The sequence below is a fragment of the Rhynchophorus ferrugineus genome, unplaced genomic scaffold (genome assembly GCF_030347505.1).
Source record: "Rhynchophorus ferrugineus isolate W39M unplaced genomic scaffold, kcgeb_rfMv2 rfM5, whole genome shotgun sequence".
In the NCBI taxonomy this organism is placed as follows: domain Eukaryota; kingdom Metazoa; phylum Arthropoda; class Insecta; order Coleoptera; family Curculionidae; genus Rhynchophorus; species Rhynchophorus ferrugineus.
In genome coordinates, this window is record NW_027472584.1 from 17,517,834 (window position 1) to 17,539,819 (window position 21,986).

At 28.5% G+C, this 21,986-nt stretch overlaps 3 protein-coding genes across 5 annotated transcripts in view; 1 reads left to right on the forward strand and 2 right to left on the reverse strand.

Moving 5' to 3' along the window:
• orb2 (cytoplasmic polyadenylation element-binding protein orb2) overlaps nucleotides 1-5,340 on the reverse strand; it is a 91,174-nt gene extending 85,834 nt beyond the window's left edge. For both annotated transcript variants that reach the window (XR_013005897.1, XM_076404994.1), the window contains exon 1: nucleotides 4,270-5,340. Coding sequence is in view for 1 of the 2 variants with exons in the window: in XM_076404994.1 (XP_076261109.1) it covers nucleotides 4,270-5,196 (927 nt within the window). In the remaining variant the exon portion in view is untranslated. The remainder of the gene's footprint in view (nucleotides 1-4,269) is intronic.
• Nucleotides 5,341-7,216: 1,876 nt separating this feature from the next.
• On the forward strand, nucleotides 7,217-13,374 carry Nup188 (nuclear pore complex protein Nup188). Its single transcript, XM_076404974.1, has 14 exons — nucleotides 7,217-7,374; nucleotides 7,441-7,657; nucleotides 7,719-8,308; nucleotides 8,361-8,583; nucleotides 8,685-8,945; nucleotides 9,007-9,687; nucleotides 9,741-9,867; nucleotides 9,942-10,348; nucleotides 10,425-10,703; nucleotides 10,759-11,886; nucleotides 11,971-12,255; nucleotides 12,316-12,464; nucleotides 12,523-12,881; nucleotides 12,937-13,374. The coding sequence occupies exons 1-14, from the start codon at nucleotides 7,352-7,354 to the stop codon at nucleotides 13,311-13,313; spliced, it is 5,106 nt and encodes a 1,701-aa protein (XP_076261089.1). The 5' UTR covers nucleotides 7,217-7,351; the 3' UTR covers nucleotides 13,314-13,374.
• Nucleotides 13,375-14,650: 1,276 nt separating this feature from the next.
• On the reverse strand, nucleotides 14,651-21,566 carry Rap1 (RAS oncogene family member Rap1). Of its 2 annotated transcripts, none has more exons than XM_076405020.1 (5): nucleotides 21,190-21,566; nucleotides 20,345-20,551; nucleotides 20,157-20,285; nucleotides 19,207-19,359; nucleotides 14,651-17,583 (listed from the first exon to the last, which is right to left on the reverse strand). In XM_076405020.1, the coding sequence occupies exons 2-5, from the start codon at nucleotides 20,525-20,527 to the stop codon at nucleotides 17,494-17,496; spliced, it is 555 nt and encodes a 184-aa protein (XP_076261135.1). In that variant the 5' UTR covers nucleotides 20,528-20,551; nucleotides 21,190-21,566; the 3' UTR covers nucleotides 14,651-17,493. The 2 variants fall into 2 exon arrangements, with proteins under 2 accessions (XP_076261135.1, XP_076261136.1); XM_076405021.1 differs by lacking the exon at nucleotides 21,190-21,566 and adding an exon at nucleotides 20,969-21,078.
• Nucleotides 21,567-21,986: the final 420 nt, after the last annotated feature.

Below are 21,986 nucleotides of genomic sequence, written 5' to 3' on the forward strand. Positions count from 1 at the left end.
ACCACACAGTTTAACGTTGGCTCCGAACCACGGTCCTAAGCAGTAAGCCTACCGACTGGCGAGTGGCCAACTTTAGAAATCATCCCAGAAAACATCCGGTCTTACCCAGCCTGGTTACTGGCGTGACTGGGATCATCCATTTTCCTTGTCGGATTTTACACTCTTGCCTAGAACATTCACAAATATTAAACAATTACAAACATAAATTTACACGAGACCATGCCCCCCAGCAGGATTCGAACCCGCGGCTGTCGCAACAGTAGGAGGGCCGTCCCATCGCCTTTACCACTGCGCCACCAAGCCGGCACTTACAAGCTTTAATCACGCCGGGCATGAAAGACGCCGCGATTTTATATGATAAAATAGATGTGTATTGATATATATCAAGACACATCTCATTAAACAATTTGAGCAAGATTTTCACTGAAGTTGTTTTGAGTTTCAGAAAGCTGTATTCACTAATGATGGAACAATAACACACTCTTTAAAAAATAACTGCGCTTACAAGATACACATATTATTTTTCATCAAAACAATACCACCTTAAATACCTAATATTAAAAACATTGGAAATATTTGCAAATTAAGGTACAGGTTGTTGAAATATACACTCGATTCATTAAATTTAACTCGAAGTAATAGTAGCGTAGAGCTTCCAGAATGGAAATTATGTTATGCAATTCATAAATTAAAAGATTACTACAACAAATGTATTGAAGTTCAAAATAATTTTAAACAATGGAATGTATTTATAACATATTTTAACACACGAAATGTTGCTGTTCTTATCGAATTTCTTCGGAGAAATGATAAAATGACAGTAGTTAAAAAGTAAATCTGTAATAATATACCAAAATTATAGTTATTCAAACCTTTAACCCACATATTCTTATTGCTTTGCTTGTAATATTTTTTAAGTGCCTGTGTCCATATATCACATTTTTATACATTTAGAAAATTATATTTAACCATCAAGTGATTAAATATTAGAAAGTATAAAGCCGGTCTAATACACGCAATTCTGTCAATAAATTCTGTCCTCCTGCTCCTGGTCTTGCTCTGATAATAAATACTCTTCACGGCTAAACTACTATTGAAAAACAAAGTACAAACAAAAACAAAAATACATATTTAACAATAATATAAAGATGTCCACATTAAATTATCTCAACAAGATCAAAATTGCTTAATTAAATTTTTGTTTTTTCTTGCGTTATTCTCAAAAAGTCTGATAATAAAACAATTAAAAAAAATTATTTATATAACTTTAAATATACATATTCCGTGTTATTTTTTCTTTTAGCTTTTAAACCTAGTTTAAAATATTACGGGTACATTTTTCATATAATTGTCGTATATTAGCCAGTTTAATGGATAAACTTGGTAACGGAAATAACAGAGTTTTTGTCTCATTTGTATTATTTGGCCAAATATAACAAAATGTTATGAATTATGAAAATATTGTTTTATGTCTTTTTTTCACCTTTAATGTAAACTATTATAAATATATTATTGTACATAAATAAACCTTACCAATTAAATTAAAGCATCGACATATTTGATGGTATGTATAGTTTGTCTGTATATTCATTCATCTATCTCTGCGTAGGTCCGTACATTTACATCAACGGCGAGTGATACAGAACCGATGTCTTTAACGATATGGATATGGATGTGGTTCAAGCAGGATGGAGCTTTCCACATAGTAGACGCCAGGATGAATTTTAATTAAACGAACATGTATTGGTCACTCGGTTTTCTCGTGGGGTTTTTACACCACCGACGCCATTAGAGTCATTATAACGATCGCTCCAATTTTGCCGAATTACACAGGTCGCTGGGGTAGCGAGCTACCGTAAGAAGTCGCAGCAAATATTAGAACGATGTTATTTTCATGCATGGTAGTAACATACACGGTTCTTTCATTGATAATGATTACCTACTTGTATAAACTGGTTTTAAAATACTTATTAAAATAATATCACATATTTTTCGTCGTAATTGCAGATTATATTTATATTCCAAATATAAGTGTATTTGTTATATCCTAATTCGTCTTCCAAATCTATTATTACAAATGAATATATTAGCAAAAATAATTAAAATGTATAAAACCAATTCATAGATATTTTCACAAAAGAAAAAAATTGATAATATTTGCATACTATTAATATTTAGCTATCTTGCATAACTGTACGCTACTGATGTGTAGAATGTTTCATATTTTTATTTATAGCACTAGAATCGAACTCATGGCCATTTTCTATTTTCAGTACACTACTTACCTGAATGTCTAATAGAATTGTATCCTTGATGATTTAATTATAGTTATTTAAAACATATTTACAAAAACCATATCGGCTAAAATTCATCTAGAAAATGATTCCCATTATTATAGAAACAATAATCTAGTTATAAAAATGTTTCTATTTATATTCCAAGGTATAGTTAAAGGTTCACTTATGTTTTTGCGAAGAAAGTTTTCTGTAAAATATTTCAGTGTTACTGAAAATAAATGATTTAATATCTGTTTGTTAAATGATTCTTTATTAATACCATACTTAAACGGTGTTATGTCTGTACTAAATAATTTAATCCTACCAATAACACTGCTGAACATATTTTTCTATACCCCCATAAAAGCAGCTGAGGAATATATATGGCTCACACTTTGTAGCCAAAATAATGATAATGTGCCACAAATTGATATCAAAATAAACATTCTTAACATACTTGGATATATATATTTCTGATTTAAAACTACTAGATTATAGTAATTAAATTATATTAAATTTCGTATAACATAATCAAATAAAATTTTAATTGATACCACAGTATAGAACAATTTAATTTACAAAACTATGAATTGAATTTGAGATTAAAGGTTTTCAGCATTAATTAGTTATTAAATAAATGTTAATATTAATAATAATGTTATTATTAACTCGTACAAATCAAATAAATTAAGACGAACATTATTTCAGTGAATTTGAAATACATAATTTTAAGACTTCTGGAATGGAGGGCTATACATTTTTCTAAGAATATTGAATTAATATATCCAGAAAAGTAACAAATATAGTAAGCTTCAAAGCAGCGAATTTTTTTTTGGTCAGCATAACTGGTTAAACAATAAAAATATCTAAATATTTTGGAAATAATCCAGAATTGCTTTATAATATACGTATTTTGCGGTCTATCTGTATAGAAACAAACGAATATAGATCAATTTTTTTATAAAAAAATTACCACAGGCAATGTTTTTATAAGTGTAAATACTGTATAAAATACTATAATAATAATAATAATAAATAATACGAAAACAATCTTAAACTTGTTACCTGTGCCAGATTCATTTTATACATCAAAAATCAAACAAAATTTTGATAAAAATGTAGTAACTAATATTTAAACAAAAATATGTAGTAATATTTAAATAGCGATAAAATTTCTAAAAATTGCGATAAAAACAACTTTCAAACATGTTCAAAATAATAATGATAAGAAATAGAAAAAATTAGTTTTGATTTTTAAAATTTAATCAAGAAGATGTAAAATATAACATTGTGGGAATATTCTTCATGACTTATCCTATATAAATTTTAGACACACAACATTAGGCAACCCTTGTTTCGAGGAGATTTCGATTTAAAGTGACCTAGTTACCTTAAGTTTTACAATCGAAAATAAAATAAACTATTACACTATAGAAATTGTAAATGTAAAGCCACCTAACTAAATTTTAAATATTTAGTTGTCACATTCCAAATAATATATATAATACATTTTAAAAACACAAGATTACGATTGACACACCCTATATAGCGAAAGGTATTGATGTGGAATATAAAGTAGATCACCCTGGTGAAATGATATCAAGCAATTATTAATAATTCATTAAAAATCTCTAGGTTGCCGAAATCAAGAAACAAAGTGTGCCATGCCCCTATTAAAATGATAAATAAAAAATCAATATAATACATACAATAATTATAATGGCACTGAGGTAAAGGAATAAAAACAGCACATAAAAAGGGTAAGTTTATTAAATAAAAAAATTATCACAAAAGTACAGGACAAATGAAATAATAAACAAATCAAACAACATAGAGACAAAACAAAATCAGCAACTACACAAGGATAAGCGAACAATAGCACAAAAACAATATAAAAACGTAAACAAACAATACTGGGAATGGTGAATGTGAAAAAAGCCGATTTAGTCGAATACAAGATTAATACTGCACCAAGCCAAATGCCACTCTTTACCTGAAAGGGTAGAAGTTCACGGGTTTCGTCCATATTCGTTATTTCAAACGTGGGGGGTTGCGGAAACGGTCCTTTTCCTGGATAAGATGTACTCCTACGGAATTTGACTGGCGATATCACTTGTTGTTGATTGAAGGTGGGACTAGGTTTCCGACCAGACGTTATTCCTACACCCATCTGCTGAAGGGGCGTGAGGTTGGGAACACTACGACCTCGATTCCAAGTTGATCCACCTGGTGCACCGCCTGATGCGGCGGGGTTCCAACCTTGCCCCGGAGGTCCCGATGGAGCGCCCGTCCACGATCCAAAATTTTTGGTATACAAAGGATGATTGGACAGCGACTGTTGTCTACCCATTTGAGGTGAGAAATTGTGACTGGCTGTAATTGCTCTTCTAGTTTGATTTGACTGATTCGTTCCATATAACTGCTGCTGATTGGGAAAATTTTGAAATCCCATCCCATTCACTCCAGTCAAGTTTGGTATAAACCCGTCCTCCAGCGCTGTAGACCACATAGCACCAGCTGGTGTGGTCGGTTCCGCAGGATGGTAAAAATTAGGAAGAGCTTTACTGGTGGAACCCACCACCTGTTCAGATAATTTATCTGATAGGTCGTTCACAATGGTGGAGCTTGGTGATATTTCGTTTTCCTTGGAAGGGGCATTCTTCTCAGACGGCGTCGTAACCGTATTCTCATCCCCAGCCGAGACACTACTGACAGGGACGACAACTTTATCTGAGGAATCATCTTGCATTATCGCACTATAGCTTTTCGGCTGTATTAATAACTCTGTTCCGTTACTGGTTGTCGTAGTAGGTGTGGAAGAATAAAAAATCGTGTTTTGATTCGACTTCGACGAATTTACGGTTATTTCCACTGCACTTAATCCAATACTTGTATTATTACTGACACTAAATTCCCCCATCAGTACGTAACGCGTCGATAATTTTTTTGTTATGTCACACGCATACACCTACCGTCAATTATTGTGAATAGGGAATAATAAACCAGTTTACCAATACGCGGTCATGTTAACGTCACCGATTCTAGCAGGACCGACTAAAAATCAGCGGAAGCGACCGATCCGTATGGAGGCGTAAAACGCGCAAACGCGTTACCCCGATAGCGCGCGCTGCTGATCGAACAGCTGATGACGACACACGTCTCAGAGGACCACCAGAGGGCAGCACGGTTACTCGACACTCATCGATAGAGTTTTAACACAAGTCACAAGCTGTTGTTGCCACCTTTATTATAAATTCTTGGTAAACAATATATATTTTATGTGATAAGTTAACCTTAAGTATCAATAAATACCTGAGCAATCAAAAACAATCTAAGAAAAACAGTGACAATTTAAGGGAATAAAAATATAATTAAAACTAATGAAAATATAGTATATAAAAGGGGAGTTTACGATGATTAATACTGATTAATTATTGTATTGTTTAAGCTAAAATTACTTAATTCAATTTAATTGGGTAAAAAATCCTTAGGTGTGTAGCGAAAAACAATCTTAATTGAGTACATCAAAACATTATAAATGATTGACCTAATAAAAGTACACCACTACCATACTTCGGATCTAGCAAAATCCTGTTTTACAATCTGACAACAATGTTAAGCCGTAGACGATTCTCATTTTCTTCAGGATATGCGCGTTATATAACCGATTCATGAATCTGGATCAATCCAATATAATAACAAAACATTGGGGAGTTACTTTGGTCTTAATGACAAAAATATCACCTTAAATTATGATTACACTAAAAAAAATGTTTTTAAAAAGAAAATTAATTTATATATTTTATTTGTTATATCTATATATCTTCTTGAAAACATTTATAATGTAAATATAATTAGTATTATATATATATATATATATATATATATATATATATATATATATATATATATATATATATATAATACTAATTATATACATATAATATATATATATATATATATATATATATATATATATATATATATATATATATATATATATGCTGCATTTTCGAATCAAATAAACCTTTGGGGGCTATAATAGGGATATAATAGCGTTGAGAGCAAACGACGATTGAAAACGACTATCAATTGTTTCATTCGAATGTTTTTCCTACTTATATTTTCACTCTCGATTACTTTGTTCGACTAGCTTTTGGCGATCTGGTTTTGTTATCTTAGTCAAGCCATTGAAAACTTATTTTATTTATAATTTAACTATAAATAATAATATACATTAATATAGCAGCTTTTAATAATCCTATTTTTAGAAAGAATCCAATATTTATTAAAGTAATAGCGTAAAACTAATGAAATAGGAATACTATCTATATATATTATTTATTATGTTATGTTATTTAAAATAGCAATTCAAATATTATTATTATCTATTTCAATTTTCCGTTACAAATCCAATGGTAGCGCAGGGAGTAGGTATTTTCCATGTTTCACTTACGGCAGTTAAACACAAAATATAAAGAATATACAACTCTCTATATTTTGTGCCCTTAAAATGAACTGATTTAGGGATGCCGAAAAAAATGTTGACATATTTATTGATATTTTTTGCCAATATCAAATAATTTTTTGTACAGAATTAGAGTTGGGGTGAAGAAATATCGATAGTCTTAAAAATAAGTATGGATATTTTTTTGATCTCCGATATATCAATATATTTTTAAGAATATCAAAACAGTATATCAATATTTTGCTTCGCGGCCGGCGTTCTTAAACTGGTCTCTACAGAATAGAGAATCAATGGTCTGGGTCCTTACCTCTCCCAAAATTAATACTGGAAGGAATTCGTATATCTTCGTCTAATGTCTTCGTCCTAGATCGAAGTGTGAATTTAACTGAATAGTGAATCTTATCAAGTTTTTCGTTATCGATAAGTTTGACTGTATGCGACTATCGACTGTTTTCGGTTAAATCGTGTCATCAATCGATAGTTCCCATCGCTAGTCTCTACTTTAGGGTTATGACCTAAGAGACGGTACGAGAATTTAAAATTTAGTAAAAAATCGGATTGTGTTAAGCTTATTTAAAAGCAATATAACAGGGTTTTTTTAAATATAATGATCGAAAATGAGACTATACCGTAAGTAAATTGTGACATTTAAATGCATATAAAACTAATCATTCCCTTTGTATTTAAATATTTAAGTGTTTGGGAAAAACTTTACCAAATAATATCAGGCAGCAATGAGCATGTGTTATCTGAAGTATTAGATGATACTCTGGATATATGCCAACAAAAATTACTAAATGTTCTATTAGATTTTCAACCATATACAAAGGAGAGTTTACAACAATGGAAAAAAGGTATTTCAGTTGTAGATGATGAGATGTCTGTTTTCATAAATCGTATGAGTAAAGAACTGGTAACATTTTAAAACTATTTACATATTTCAGTTATTATTAGAATTAATGTTATATCTTTAGGATTTAGATGTTGGTATAGCCTGGTCTGTTATATGTAATTTTTTAATATTTCGATATTATGGAAAAGTAGATGAATTAAAGTCTATCATACGCTATGAAGCAAATGTTAAATCATTTATTGATCATGTATGGTATTTCTACACATCAGATCGTATGTTTTTACTAAAAAGTATCCGATTTATATTTGAAATATTATCAAATAAGAAGCATATATTTTTTGAAAAATTTAATACTTTCATTAAAAAAATTGATGTCAAAATGCTATGGAATAACCTAATAAAAACATTTGAACTTCTTATTACGGAAATTGATAGAGAAAAAAGTAACAGAGTATCTAGTGATATTTTGACCAAATGGGTGCAAAGAAATAACCGAGAACAATGTGAAGTTTTGTTATTAATGATTCATCTGGTACATAGAATACCATTATCAGGTGATGAGTTAACAAATGTTTTAAAGTTGTTTATGAGGCATGGATTTGGGAGGCACTCACTTTTTTTTGGTGCTGATGCAGTGGCCAGACCAAAAGATATTATTGATATTCAAAATGCAGAAATAGGAGTTGTACTAACTATAGTTAATAGATATTGGTAAATAAATACTAATGTCTTTTAACTTTCTTTAATCCCAATTAAATTGTAGGCAAAATCCCAATTTATGTAAATTGATACCAAAGCAAGTTGAACAAGATTTAGAACAATATCAGATGCAAGGAGATAATAGCGCAATTTTATTTATATGGGTTGTTTTTAAAGCAACCCTTTCTGATGACAACTTTGATTACTGTACTAATGCTTTAGAGGCCCTTTTCAAGAAAAAAGTATTTATAATGCTAAAGGACTGTGTCACCTTGAATATATTTCAGGTAAATAGCAATTATAGTAACTTTTATTCTAAACTGTATTTTATACATTTTTAATGTTCAACAAAAGCATCATAGTTCACTAAATTTTATGTTTATTTTAGAATTGTGTAGCTGGAAATATTGTAATGGAGGCAGTCAAATCACTATTTGTAGAATTAATAAAAATATACACTGATTATAAATTTATTTATGAACAAGTAGGTTTGGTGCAAATATTATGTGAGTTATTCAAAAGATCTGAACTGGAAGCACTAGATAATTTTGGCCCTTTTTTAAAAATTAGTATGGATATGTTTCCTTATTATATAGATAATTTTCTAAGCCTCGTTGAAGCAATACTTACTACAGAGCATCATCATAAGGTTAGTTTACTTTTAAAAACTTTAGGAATTGAAAATAAAGCTTTATATTATTGCTCTTTAGGTTTTAAGATTGCTTCATAATTGTCCATCTTATTGCACAGAATTAGATTGGTGCTACGCATCTGATGCTATATATTCTGGAGAGGAATGTAATTTATTCATGGGAACCGATAGATTTAAAGTACCGAAAGGTACATTAACAGAAAAGTGTGACTGTTATGGTGAAAATATGATTAAGTACAATTATAGATATGATTATTTTCTTGTCATTGAACAATATATGAAATCCTTAACCATGTGGGCCATAAACAGAGGTGAATATAACAAATTCATCTTGAATTGTGTCTTGAGGGCTAATAAATTTTTAAGCTTCCTTATTAAGCATTATAAAGGTGATTTCAATAAAGATACAGTGATTAGACCTTTATTACAACGACTGGATTGCGTTCCAACATATTTTAACAAAGGCGTCTTCCGAAATTTCGAATTTTTCTATGTTTTTTTTGAAGTTAAGTGTAGTCTTTTTATATACCATAATGTTGATTTTAATGAGACGTTTCCATTAATCGTTAGAAACACTCTGTTTCCATCGGTAAAAAAATACTCAACAGCCAAACAAGAATTAAAAAAGGCTCAAACATGTGATGAGTCAATTTTATATAGCTTTTTAAAAGAAGAAGAAGCATTTTCAGATCACAAATTACTTCTGAACTATACTAGAATTATTTTAGCTGTTCTAAAGGTGGGGTATAATAGTATATTGTATACTACATACTCATGATTTTATATTTGTAGAAAAAAATTATGTATAAGGAAATACTATATGGAGGTGTATGGCATTTGTTGAATATAATATTTGTCACACATCAACAGTGGAATTATGATGAAGCTGAAAAATTTCAACAAGTTAAAATACTAAACGGTAATATTTCATAACACGGCTCTATTTTATTAAACATTTGTTAATAACCAATATTTATTTCTCATCATTTATAGTATGTCTACAAATATTTACCACAGTTCTCAAAGAGAGTTATGAAGATTTACACAATGAAGATGAACAAGAATTATACTTACTAGTTCGTGATTCATTTTTGGAGAATGAATGCGTTGTGAATAGTTTATGTAGTGCATTCGTCAAAGATAAATTCTATCTTCAAAATCTAATGCATCAAGAATCTAACTGGATTGATGGGCCTTCAAGTATTGTAATAGATACCATCAAATTAGAGTTAACACTGCTGCTACTTTTATTTAAAAACAGACCAAAAATACCAAAGGAACATTTCATAATTGATAATAGGACCCATATATTTGCTAAATCTGCCAGTTTATATTTCGTAAATCCCTATAATTGTACGTTAGCAGTGCTAGCTGGAAAATTTCTAGAAATTTTAGCACGAGTTAGTATTTATCACACTTGCATATCCTGTTTTTTATTATAAAATAAAGTTTAAATAACCTTATATCTAATTGTAGAGTGAAAACGTACCACTGATGTCTTGTCTGGGATTAGACTATGATCAGATTCAGACATTGTTTTTAGAGAGACTCAGAGATCCTATGGAAGATGATGATGTTAAAATAACTGTTTTGGATATTATTAGTTCGTGTATTTTACACCAGACTGGTATGACTGCTGCATTTTTCAATGTACAATCTTCCAAAAAATGGTATGACACTGATAATAAAAAAAAGAAACTAGAAATTGATACAGTCGCTAATTTTATGATGGATTATTTAGACAATATCGAAAAGGTAGGTCTATCTGGTTGCGAACATTTAGAGTCAAATTAACATGTTATGTTTATAGTCGGTTGCATTTTTGAAAAGCCCTTTACAAGTAGGAATTTTACGAGTAATGGCAATATTATGGCAATGTGAGAAACAACATCTTATAAAAGAAGTAACGGATCTGAAGAATTTTTGGAACTTGCTTTGTGCACCTTTGTATAAACCATTTGATCAAGCACCTTTGATTTACTTTTATATAATCAAAATAATTAGTATACAATTGATGACTTTATTGAGAAAAGATGAAAAAGACGAACTATTTTTCCAAGCTATGGAAAAATTCTTCTTGGACAAGAAACAGTTACATTTATTTCAACAGTACTTATTTAAAATATTTTTGAAAAAAGATATGCCAAGACAAGCTCTAGAAGAAAGAAAAGAATTAATTGAGTCATGGGCTGAACTTTTGGTAACTCTGGGTAAACAGAAAAACATTTCCTATTTTCCTGATAGTGAAAGTGAATACTTTTATCTCGAGTTATGTCTAGATGGTATTCAGAATAACTTAATACATGAAAAAATGCTCAGTACATGGTTAGACTTTACTCTGGTTATTGTGGATATGTTTGGTTTGAAGTTTGAGCAAAGATATGAAAACTTGGTCGTTAAAGTAATCGATTTAGCAAAGCTTATGAATATATATTATGAACAAATGCCTTTAAAGGAGAAAACTGTTACTCTAACAATATTCTTGAAGATAATTACAGAACTAAAAGATCACTACAGTAATTGTCCAGATGATCTAGCAAAACTTTTAGATGAAATCGGTCCTCTAATAGATCTGGAGTACAAACTTTTGGAAGAGAAGGTTTGGTCAATGCTAAAAGATCGTAGTATTATAGCTACTAATACTCTAGGTCCTTGGGCTTTGGTATTATCAATAGCAAACTATATTTTGAAACTGGACAATTGTTTATATTTTGCTGTTTGGTTTGCGAATCGGAAATATTTAGATAAAATGGTCAAAAGCACTTGCAACTTATTAACATATAAAGATTCAATATCTGTTGGAAAAGTTGCTTTATATGGCTTAACTTTATATGTTCAATCACCTTTAGCCTATGATTTTTTAAAAATCAATATGCTTAAATTCTATGATAGGATTGAACCAATGGTGAATAAACTTTTAACTGGACAGTTTAGTAAGGTAACATCGAATTATTAGATCTTATTAATGATAGTTTTAAGTTTTGTTCAACAGTTATAAAACATATTGTATAATTTCTTATAGATTAATGTATTAGATTTAAAAGAAGCATGGATAATAAGCTCGTTAATTATAAAATTTAATCAAGCCTTTATTAAAAAATTTAAAAAAAGTGCATTGGATACATGTTATGCATTTTTAACATTAAACGAACATATATTACGACATGCTATGAATTTACCTGAAAATACGGTTGATTTTCGAGCTCTCGATTTGTTAACCCAAACTCTTATATTCTACGACGATATTTTAGAACATTGGAGAGTCGAATGGTATAGGAAAAGCAACAAAACTTATTCGTTTATGATCGTGAGTAAAGTTTTATATCATATAATACTTAATTTATGTATATATACATATATGTTGTAGGACGGTATAAGAAAAGTTATAAACTCGTGTATATATTTATGTTTACGTCCTAAACATATAGTATTCTATTTTTTGGATAATTATTATAGGTTAACGCATTTGGAAGAAATAGAAACAGTAAATGAGCTTATGATTGTCGTGGTCAATAGGTAGGAATCATTTTTAATAGTTGTAGTTTTTGTTGCGTTTTTACTAGTTTGTTTCTAGGTTAATTGGAATTTTGGGTTTGGCTTTTTCTTGTTTATATAAGTTAAATGTCAACTTATTACAACTGTTTGATGTTTTCGAACTAGAAGAATCAGTAACAATGCTTATACAAAACGACTTCAGTGTTCCAAGATTTGATTTGCCGATTCCCTGCGATCTAACATATGGAAAACTTTTGTGTTTAGCCCATTTTCTTTGCAAAACACTTAATCAAATTCGCGAAAAGAAAGAAAAACCGATTGTTGTAAACGAAGAAAAATATAAATATTATATCGGTTTAATTGAACACCAAGATCCTAGTGAGGATATGCCTAATCAGAAATTAAGCTCATTTTTGAGATATTTGTCCGAAGATTCAGGTAATGCTAGTTTCGGCTTTCTTCATTTAGTTAATATATCATAAACACATTTTAGGTATACCAGATCCATGGATAAATAACTTAAGATTACACAGTGTTCAAAAAACTGCAGATATGCTTATGCTATTCATTGCACAGCAAGCATTTTTAACTATAAAAATACTGGAACCTCATCAAGTATTATATTATAAAAGAAATCTTTATTCAGAACTTCAGTTTTTTAATGAGTTTGTTAAAAAGCAATCATCAGAACTTTTGGATTCTATTAATATAACATCAACAAAATCCTCGTCATCTTACAAAGCCGACATGGATCTAATGAAAAGATATTTATTATATTACTGGGGACATAAGAAGCAAAATGATATAATCGAAAATAATTTCCTGTTAATTATATCTTATTGGTTTTCAAATATTTGTCAAGTCCAATAAATGGTACCTATTAATTATATATATATTTTTCAATTTGTAAATAAATGGAAACTACTTTTGACACTTTTATTTATTATAGTTTATTGCTTTGTATAGAAATCTTTTTCAAATTCATTATATATTTTCAAGTGTGTATACTTTACCAAGCAAGATAAATTAAAGATCTTGTCATATGTTCTGACAATGGAATGAAAAAACTGTTGTGTTTGAGATATTAATGTTTAAAGCCGATATATACCATTATGCATAGAATAGAACAACGTTCAAATATCCGCCATGCCCCTTGGCGTTGATGGGCTAATGAAACCACCAGCCCAAAATCCTAACTAAAGTTTTTGTGCGTTTCTTACCATTGGTGAACCTCAGATGGGTTGGCGTTGTTCTTGTATTTATTAAGGTAATTAATGTTTGTAATGTCCTTTGCTGAAAAAATCTACACTTGCGTTATTCGTCGCTTATGTGAAGCTATTCGTTTGAAGGGGCCGGGATTTTGGAACAATATTTTTTCGTTACGATAATAATAGTCACTAAAAACCCAGAAGATTAAAGTACAGCAACACATAGCTCAAATAGCAGCGATGGTAAGTACTCAACTCCATATTATTCTGCATCCGCTCTGTTGCTCGGATTTAGCTCCGTCAGGCTATAATCTCAAAAAACGGCTTGGTTTTTGGGTTTATTGAAGGTAAACATTGAATCTAAGTTTTTTAAAGCCATTCAAGAAATCAAATTCATCAAGTATGTTAGACAGGAAATTACTTTTTCCGTTGCGATTGCTGAGATTGCGAAGTTTATTGCTAGAAATGGTGAAATTTCGTTAAGGATGGCAGTCCTTATCGACGAATACCGGCGTACTTTCTGATAAGTGTCTATGTAATATTAAGCATTTACAAGTAATGTTAATTAAATATATATATATATATATATATAAGAAAATTCTACAATTCATACTTGCCCTGTAAAATTCCTTTCTGAAATGCCATTATCATCATCCTATTAACGTGGTTTTACTTTCCATGTTGTGGTTGCGGTTTTGACATATTAATATGTCACTGATTTATGTCCTCTTACGCATACTAATAAATCTTTCTGTAATAAACATTTGGGACAACCCTTTTATTATCTTCACTAAATAGAAGTTATGACATGCGGCTCCTAATTTGACACATTCAAGATAGATAAATAACCAATTTTTCTTTCGACTACACACAACTTTTTATAGCACCATATTAGATTTCTAATTAACAATCATTACTATAATATTGAAAAAATCTAAATAAGCTCTGTTTTTTAGGACCTGCTTAATGAGTTCAGATGGATTTCGGAAAAAAATGTAGTAATATTCTTAATTTTATTTAGCCTCAATATTAGAATACAGTAACATACTTACATTGATACTAAAAAAAAAACAAAATTAATTCACATAATTTATACACTTTTATATTTATATTATTAGAAAGAAACATCATTTGAATAATCGAAAAATCTAATAAGAATTTTTTTTAGTGATTTACAAAATATATATGATATATTAACTATATATTTTATAACATAAGGGTTAAACAGTTAGCGGTCTTTTTAATCTTTATTGCAAAATTTTTATTTTACCGCTTTTTGTGCAAAAGGCATGTGCAGAAATATAGCAGTTTTAATTAATGCATATACAATGAGTAGTAAACATCATATTTTTCACAATACCCTACACCTTTTTAAACCCAGAACTATAACCTGATTAAATTGGTTCATTTTAAAAAGATGCATTCATATTAGAGACTGAAAAATATTACATACATATATATAAATATATATATATATATATATATATATATATATATATATATATATATATATATATATATATATATTAGAACTTATAAGGGATATATGCTAAACATTTTTAAAATTACCGTGATTGTTTCCTACATCAAAATAAAACTATACATTATCTAAGTAATATTTGGTCTAAAAATATCAATTTAAAACTAAAATTTTAAGGAAATCAAGTATAAAAAGTTTTTAAACACTGAGATAAAGCACAACATATTCAGTAAAAATAATTAATAGATATAGTATCTCATTTTTTTTCTTCTATAAAATATATACTTAAATGTAATGCATACAAACATATATTGTTTTTAAAAGAATATGTACCCTTTCCAAAATTGTCCAGATATTCTTATAAGCTGTATAGTCAACAAGTATCCAATTAATAACAGCTGTTTTCTGTATCAATGATATTCTGATATTAAATAATCATGACTACACAGTGTTGTTCTATATTCTGTGTTCAATTCATAAGTGTTCAAACTTTATAGGTAGCAAAACATTTATAGATTGGAAAAATGGTGTACTATATTGTAATAAATTTTTTAATTTTATCTAACAACCACAATTGTATAATGTACACGTGTGTCAGATAAAGTAAAAAAATTATTCTCTAATGATAGTCATCGCACAAAGAAATTAAAACTATTAATATTCAAACATCAGATTTAACTATCAGCAATAAATACAATTAAAGCAATAAAGCTTATTTTATTTCCTCATAAAGCTTGTAGTTTTAGGCATATATTCAAGAACGAAAGCCCTGAGAGAAAAAAATACGTTTATAACAATGTCATGAATTACTTTAAAATGGCTTTATGGGGAAAAATATTAAATTTATAAGAAAATGTATCTTATAAGTTGGTAAAATAACAGTATCTTTTTAAAGTATGAAACAAATATACTCATTTATTTTATCAAACGACAATGAGAATTTTCTACGGTGATATTTTTATTGTCTCGGAATTTAAAAGCCGTCGCTTGGTATGTCAGCAGTGATCTTTATAGCTAACAGCTACATTTGATATAATCTACGCGTTTATTGTCTTGATGTTTAACATCTTAGTAATTATTTGTTTCATACTTTTTAAATATACCATGTAACCACCAATATAAACCCCTTAGAAACATAGTTATAAAAAATTTAATCTTATGTGACTATTGTAATTTTCTTTTCTCCAACCTTTTCAACGAACTACTTGCTGTTTAGCGATACAAAAAGAGCTAAATAATTATACTCTTTGAGCAAAATATGCATGTGAAAAAGAACTGGGTGAACTTTTAAGGAAATGTTTTAAATTCAAGTTGGGATTTAAAACGAACTTTCAGATTCAGATACATGGTGATTAAAGTTGCAGAATATCTGATTATTTAAACGCCGATCTTGACGAAGCACATTTTGGGCAGCACATGTAATATTGTAGTTGTTAGAACTCAAATTAAGGTCACTTTATTTGGAACTTCCTTCATAATACTTTTATCAAAACTATGCCCTATTTTTTGTTAAATATTCATAACTGTCGAAGTTCCTTAAAATGTTTTTATAATTATACTTCTAGCGGAAACCCAAAATAGTCTGAAACAATTTAATCACCACACACATACAAATTGTTCGTAAAGCAACATGTAAAACATTTAAAAATGAAAACACCACTGCTTATATGTAACGTTCAAAAACTCTAAATATATTCTTTATGTTTTTAGAATGGAAGACTTAACATCATATTTTTTTACATTTTTTTATTTTATTTTTTTCGAAAATACATTTAAAAATTTAACACAAACATTTGATTTTCTTTTAACGTTTGTATAGGAGAAAGTTTTCTAGGCAAAAGCAAATACGAAAAAAAAACTTATAGTTATATATTAACTATATGGACTACAAGAAGGGCGTCGAAACAGCTAGATAAGCACCAAGGAGATTTTTTTCTATCACAATGACGTGAAATCACTACATTTACTGAAATAGTTGACCACTGCCTGACACATCTGAACAATTAAATAAGCAGTGGTGAATTAACAGTGTTAATCATGGATAGATCTATGATACCAGCTAAAATTCTTCCAAAATCTATTTCTATTTGACACCACAAATTGGCAGTATTTTATATACCCTATCGCTAAAAAAATGCCTCTAAATAACAACCTCAATCTTAGACAAATTGATGGACAGCTCATTTTTATCAATCTTGAAAAGAATATTAATACGGGGTACATTTATTTACTTTTTAGAAATTATTTTTATTTTTCAACATTTCTTACACTGCAAGTCCGCACTTGCCTCACGCTTTTACACTTTTACACAAAGTCTTGATTTTGTTTTTAATGTACTTTTTGGTTCCAAATGTGGATTAATTTACAAAAGCGCACAAATTGATTTCTTCTTCTGTTTCTGCTTTTTCTCCGGTGACTTTTTATTAATTTGTCGTACTAAATCGTAAAATATCTGAAAAGAAAAATTAACTATTTAGTATGTCAAAAAGTTTAATCTTCTCATGTTATGAAAATGTAAAATAAAATAGATTAAATAATAAATAAAAAGGACCGGTCAGATTTTAGTCTAAAAAAATCTACTCGAATACTAACAAGTGACTACAAGAATCATGACTGTATTTCACAAACTAAACATACAGTAATCGATGTTTGTTGATAACTGATCACACATTAAAATTATTTAACTGTAGAGTTTGTACAGCCTATACAGTGGAATCAAAATACTGTAAATATAATTATATATAGTAAGTTGACATGATAATATATCTTTATTCAATTTTGCAATTTAATATATTTCCAAGTTGAGATGTTTTGTATTTAAACTATAAAAATAAATTGAACTAAAGGATTTTTGAGCCTTTCTTGAAATACTACTGGAAATATTTAGTGTCAAAATAATCAGGGCCAATTCAGCTACATAATAGAATAATTATTATAACCTTGAAACGCATTATATTATTCAGATTGCGTTTTGAACGACCTACAAATGCGCTAGTAATGTATGATCGGGAAAATAATAACGGAAACGAATTACAAAAATGATAATATCTGATTAAAGAATATTTCTTCCAATTAGTGTTTTATAGTCAATATGCTACAAAAATGAACACATGTAAATAATATATGTAAAACTACATCAGAAATTTGACCATACGGACACTGATAAACATATTATTAATTGTAAAAGGCTTCACATAAAGTAAAATTCAAGATGAGGATAATGAATTCCAATTGATTAAATAGATTGATGCACTAGCAGTGCTGAAAGAGATATACGAGTACTGTAAATACATATGACTGATTAGCAATATATTATTGGAAGCATCAACATTAAAACATATTTGTAAAATATAGTGCAATACTATCAGTTATTCTTTTCAGACTACTATTTTTAAAATACATTTAAATTAAAGGTGTTAAATATCTACAAATGGTCCAATTAAGATTATCCATTTGTAATTTTTATTAAAATACTATGTATTATGTAATTTCATTAATTTGTTTTCAGCGAAAAGGTATTACTTGTATAATATAAAATATAATGAATTATAGATTAGAACATATAGAGATAGTTAAATAGAATTCATTTTTTTACAGCCTGACTCATATCCCTTATTTTTCTGTTGTTACCAACCCCAATTAATAATCCATTTCGTCTGTTTTTTGGCTCAGCTTGACCTAATTTCATTATATATATATATATATATATATATATATATATATATATATATATATATATATATATATATATTTATTTATATATATATTCATAATAATATATAAATATATATATAGGCCGGGAACTTTTCAATTAATACGTTTATATTGTTATATATATAAGTTACAATGAAAAATAGATATTACATCATGTCATCTATTATATATAAACAGGCAGTGACGCCATATTGAAAATAACAGTATGAAATATATAATATACCAAAAACATGATATATAGCAAATGTTACTTGATAAAATACGATTAATATAAACTTGTGGTTAAAAGTATTTTTTAACGTTTAAATGGTAGATTCCTGCGAGGAAAATTGATTAAAATGAAGTGAATATGAATACCTACATCATTTACATTAATTTTTGCTTTGGCAGAGGTTTCCATAAAGGCACAGTTAAACTGGCGTGACAAGCTGCTACCTTGTTCTTTGCCCACTACTCTTTCATCCTCCAAATCACATTTGTTACCAACTAATACCATTGGTACATCATCAGTATCCTATAAAACCAATATAAATAATTAATAAAATTAACATACAAATGTTTGTGAGTTGAAAATATATATACCCTTTGATTATTCATTAATTCTATTTAAAAAAATATATTACATCTTATACTATTGATTAAAATGTACAAATTTAGAAACTAAAAAATTATTTCTACTATGTAGATAAAAATTATTATTTGGAGTATTATCTACCACATCAATGATAAGTCAAAATTAAGTTACTAATTTCTCGTCTTAATATTTTTGTTAGATAATGTATTACTACAGGAAGTTCAAACGGAATAAATATAATAATGGTTATTTTTAGGTGATAATAGTATGTTCTTCCTTAAATTTATGATCCACCCAATGCATAAAATATAATTTGTTCATAATATAATTTAGAATCATGATATCTTCAAATACTTCTGGCATATAAAGGGGATATGGTTTGATTGCTTTATGTTCCATATGCTTTTATCAATATGATAATATTCAATATACATCTCCCTCTCTCTCTCTCTCACTCTATAATATATATATATATATATATATATATTTGTGTGTGTATGTTTTATCGAGGTTTCAAATACTTTGCATTTAATCATTCTATTTACATGTCAGTGCGATAATATGTATTTAATATTTAACATTTTTAAAAATATCAGGGAATATGAACTTTTTTTTCTAAACTTTTTGTCCATAATATATTTATCTTCATATATATTCATATAAAAAATGAGTATTTTACAAACAATAGCTTTAATTTAAGGGTCCGAGATAACACATAATTAAAATAATTAATTTACCTTTACTCTAAGAATTTGCTCACGCAAGTCTTGCAGATCATTGAAGGTAGACTGTGCTGTTATTGAATAGACAAGAACAAACCCATGTCCATTTTTCATATACAAATCCCTCATTGCAGTAAATTGCTCCTATAATTAATATATCCCAGTTTATAATATTAATTAAAATACAATTTTCAGATACTTACTGTTCCTGCGGTATCTAATATTTCTAACATACATTGTTGACCATCAACTTCTACTTGTTTTCTGTAACTATCTTCTATAGTAGGATCATATTTTTCTACAAATATACCTTGTACAAACTGTACTGTTAAAGCTGATTTACCTACACCTCCAGACCCGAGTACTACAATTTTGTACTCTCGCATTTTAAATATATTTTATAAAATTATCTGGAAAAGATTGCAATTTAATTTAATACTTATCGTAGTATAGTCGTTACCAAATTGTTATTTGATCAAACTTAGTTAACTTATTATAAATACTATTAATATTAACTATTATAGCCAAAATTAACTAATTTATTATTTCAGACCTAACTGAGTAATTGCCTCAATTTTGTACCAAAAGGGGGGCAAGGTACTTCTATTAAAAGCAAGTAACCTCTGCGCAGTGATATTCTCAAAGATCTACTATTTAATTTTTTATTCTATTTAATATAACATTTAAAATACATTAAAACAATGGAGTAATATTTAAGATATTTAAAGTAGTAAAATAATGACAAAATGAATCATACTATAGAGAATAACAAGTAGATAATGCCGTCTTGCACAAAACATTTCTGTTCTTAATATTGTATTACATACTTTTTCTTGATAAAATTTAAACCCCCATTAATATATGAATCACTTCACTAATATATTGAGATTATTTGTCAAAATTGTCTCAATACACTTCAATTTAATCTGTCATGGCTCAACAAATACTATTCTCGTAACTCATTTCCGCGCTCTCTTGATTGTACTGATATCATTATATTCCATCATTGGAACCTATGATTCTTATTTAAAGAAAAATTTAAACTTACCGTGTATGTATAACCGTTATTTTGATATCGGGCGATGCCGGAATTCAAAAAAAAATTAATCTAACTAATAAATATGTGATAACTTGTCTTCTACTCTATACGTTGAATTCTACTGGTGTTTCAAGCGCATGCCGCACCCGTAAACCGATATTTAGTGACTCCTACGTCAATAAGCCACTAGGTGGCTTTAAAACAACACAATTTTTGTACTCGGATATGGCAATACGTAATATTCATGGGTGAAATTTATAAACATTCAAAATGTAACTTATTTACTTAATTGCACTTTCTGTTACAAAATCATGAACCTGAATAACAATTCAACTTAACAAAACGCTAAGGGAGACATGTTTGATCGCATGTTTGTAGTGTTGTCTAATCTACAACCGTTAGTTAGACAAGGATATAAAATAAGAAATAATTCTAAAAATCAGATTATTTTTCTAAAAACCTTATTATATTAATTTTTTGTACTTTTCAATTAATTTGTATATAAAATATATACTGAATTACTCTTAAAATATTTAAAATAAAATATCATTTAATGAATAACGAAATTTTACGAGTGTACACGAATATAACATTGACGTTTGTGTCTCAAGTAACACCAACTTAAATTTGATTTGATAAATAGTATATGATACATATTTTACTTGTTTTTATATAATTTTCGGCAGTATTATTAAATATTCTTATATAATTGTTAAGAATTTTAATGTTATCAATAATGATAAAATTTTAAACAATAGAGGTTGGTTATTCCTTCTCTAACAGATATTTATTTTAAAAAAGTGCAA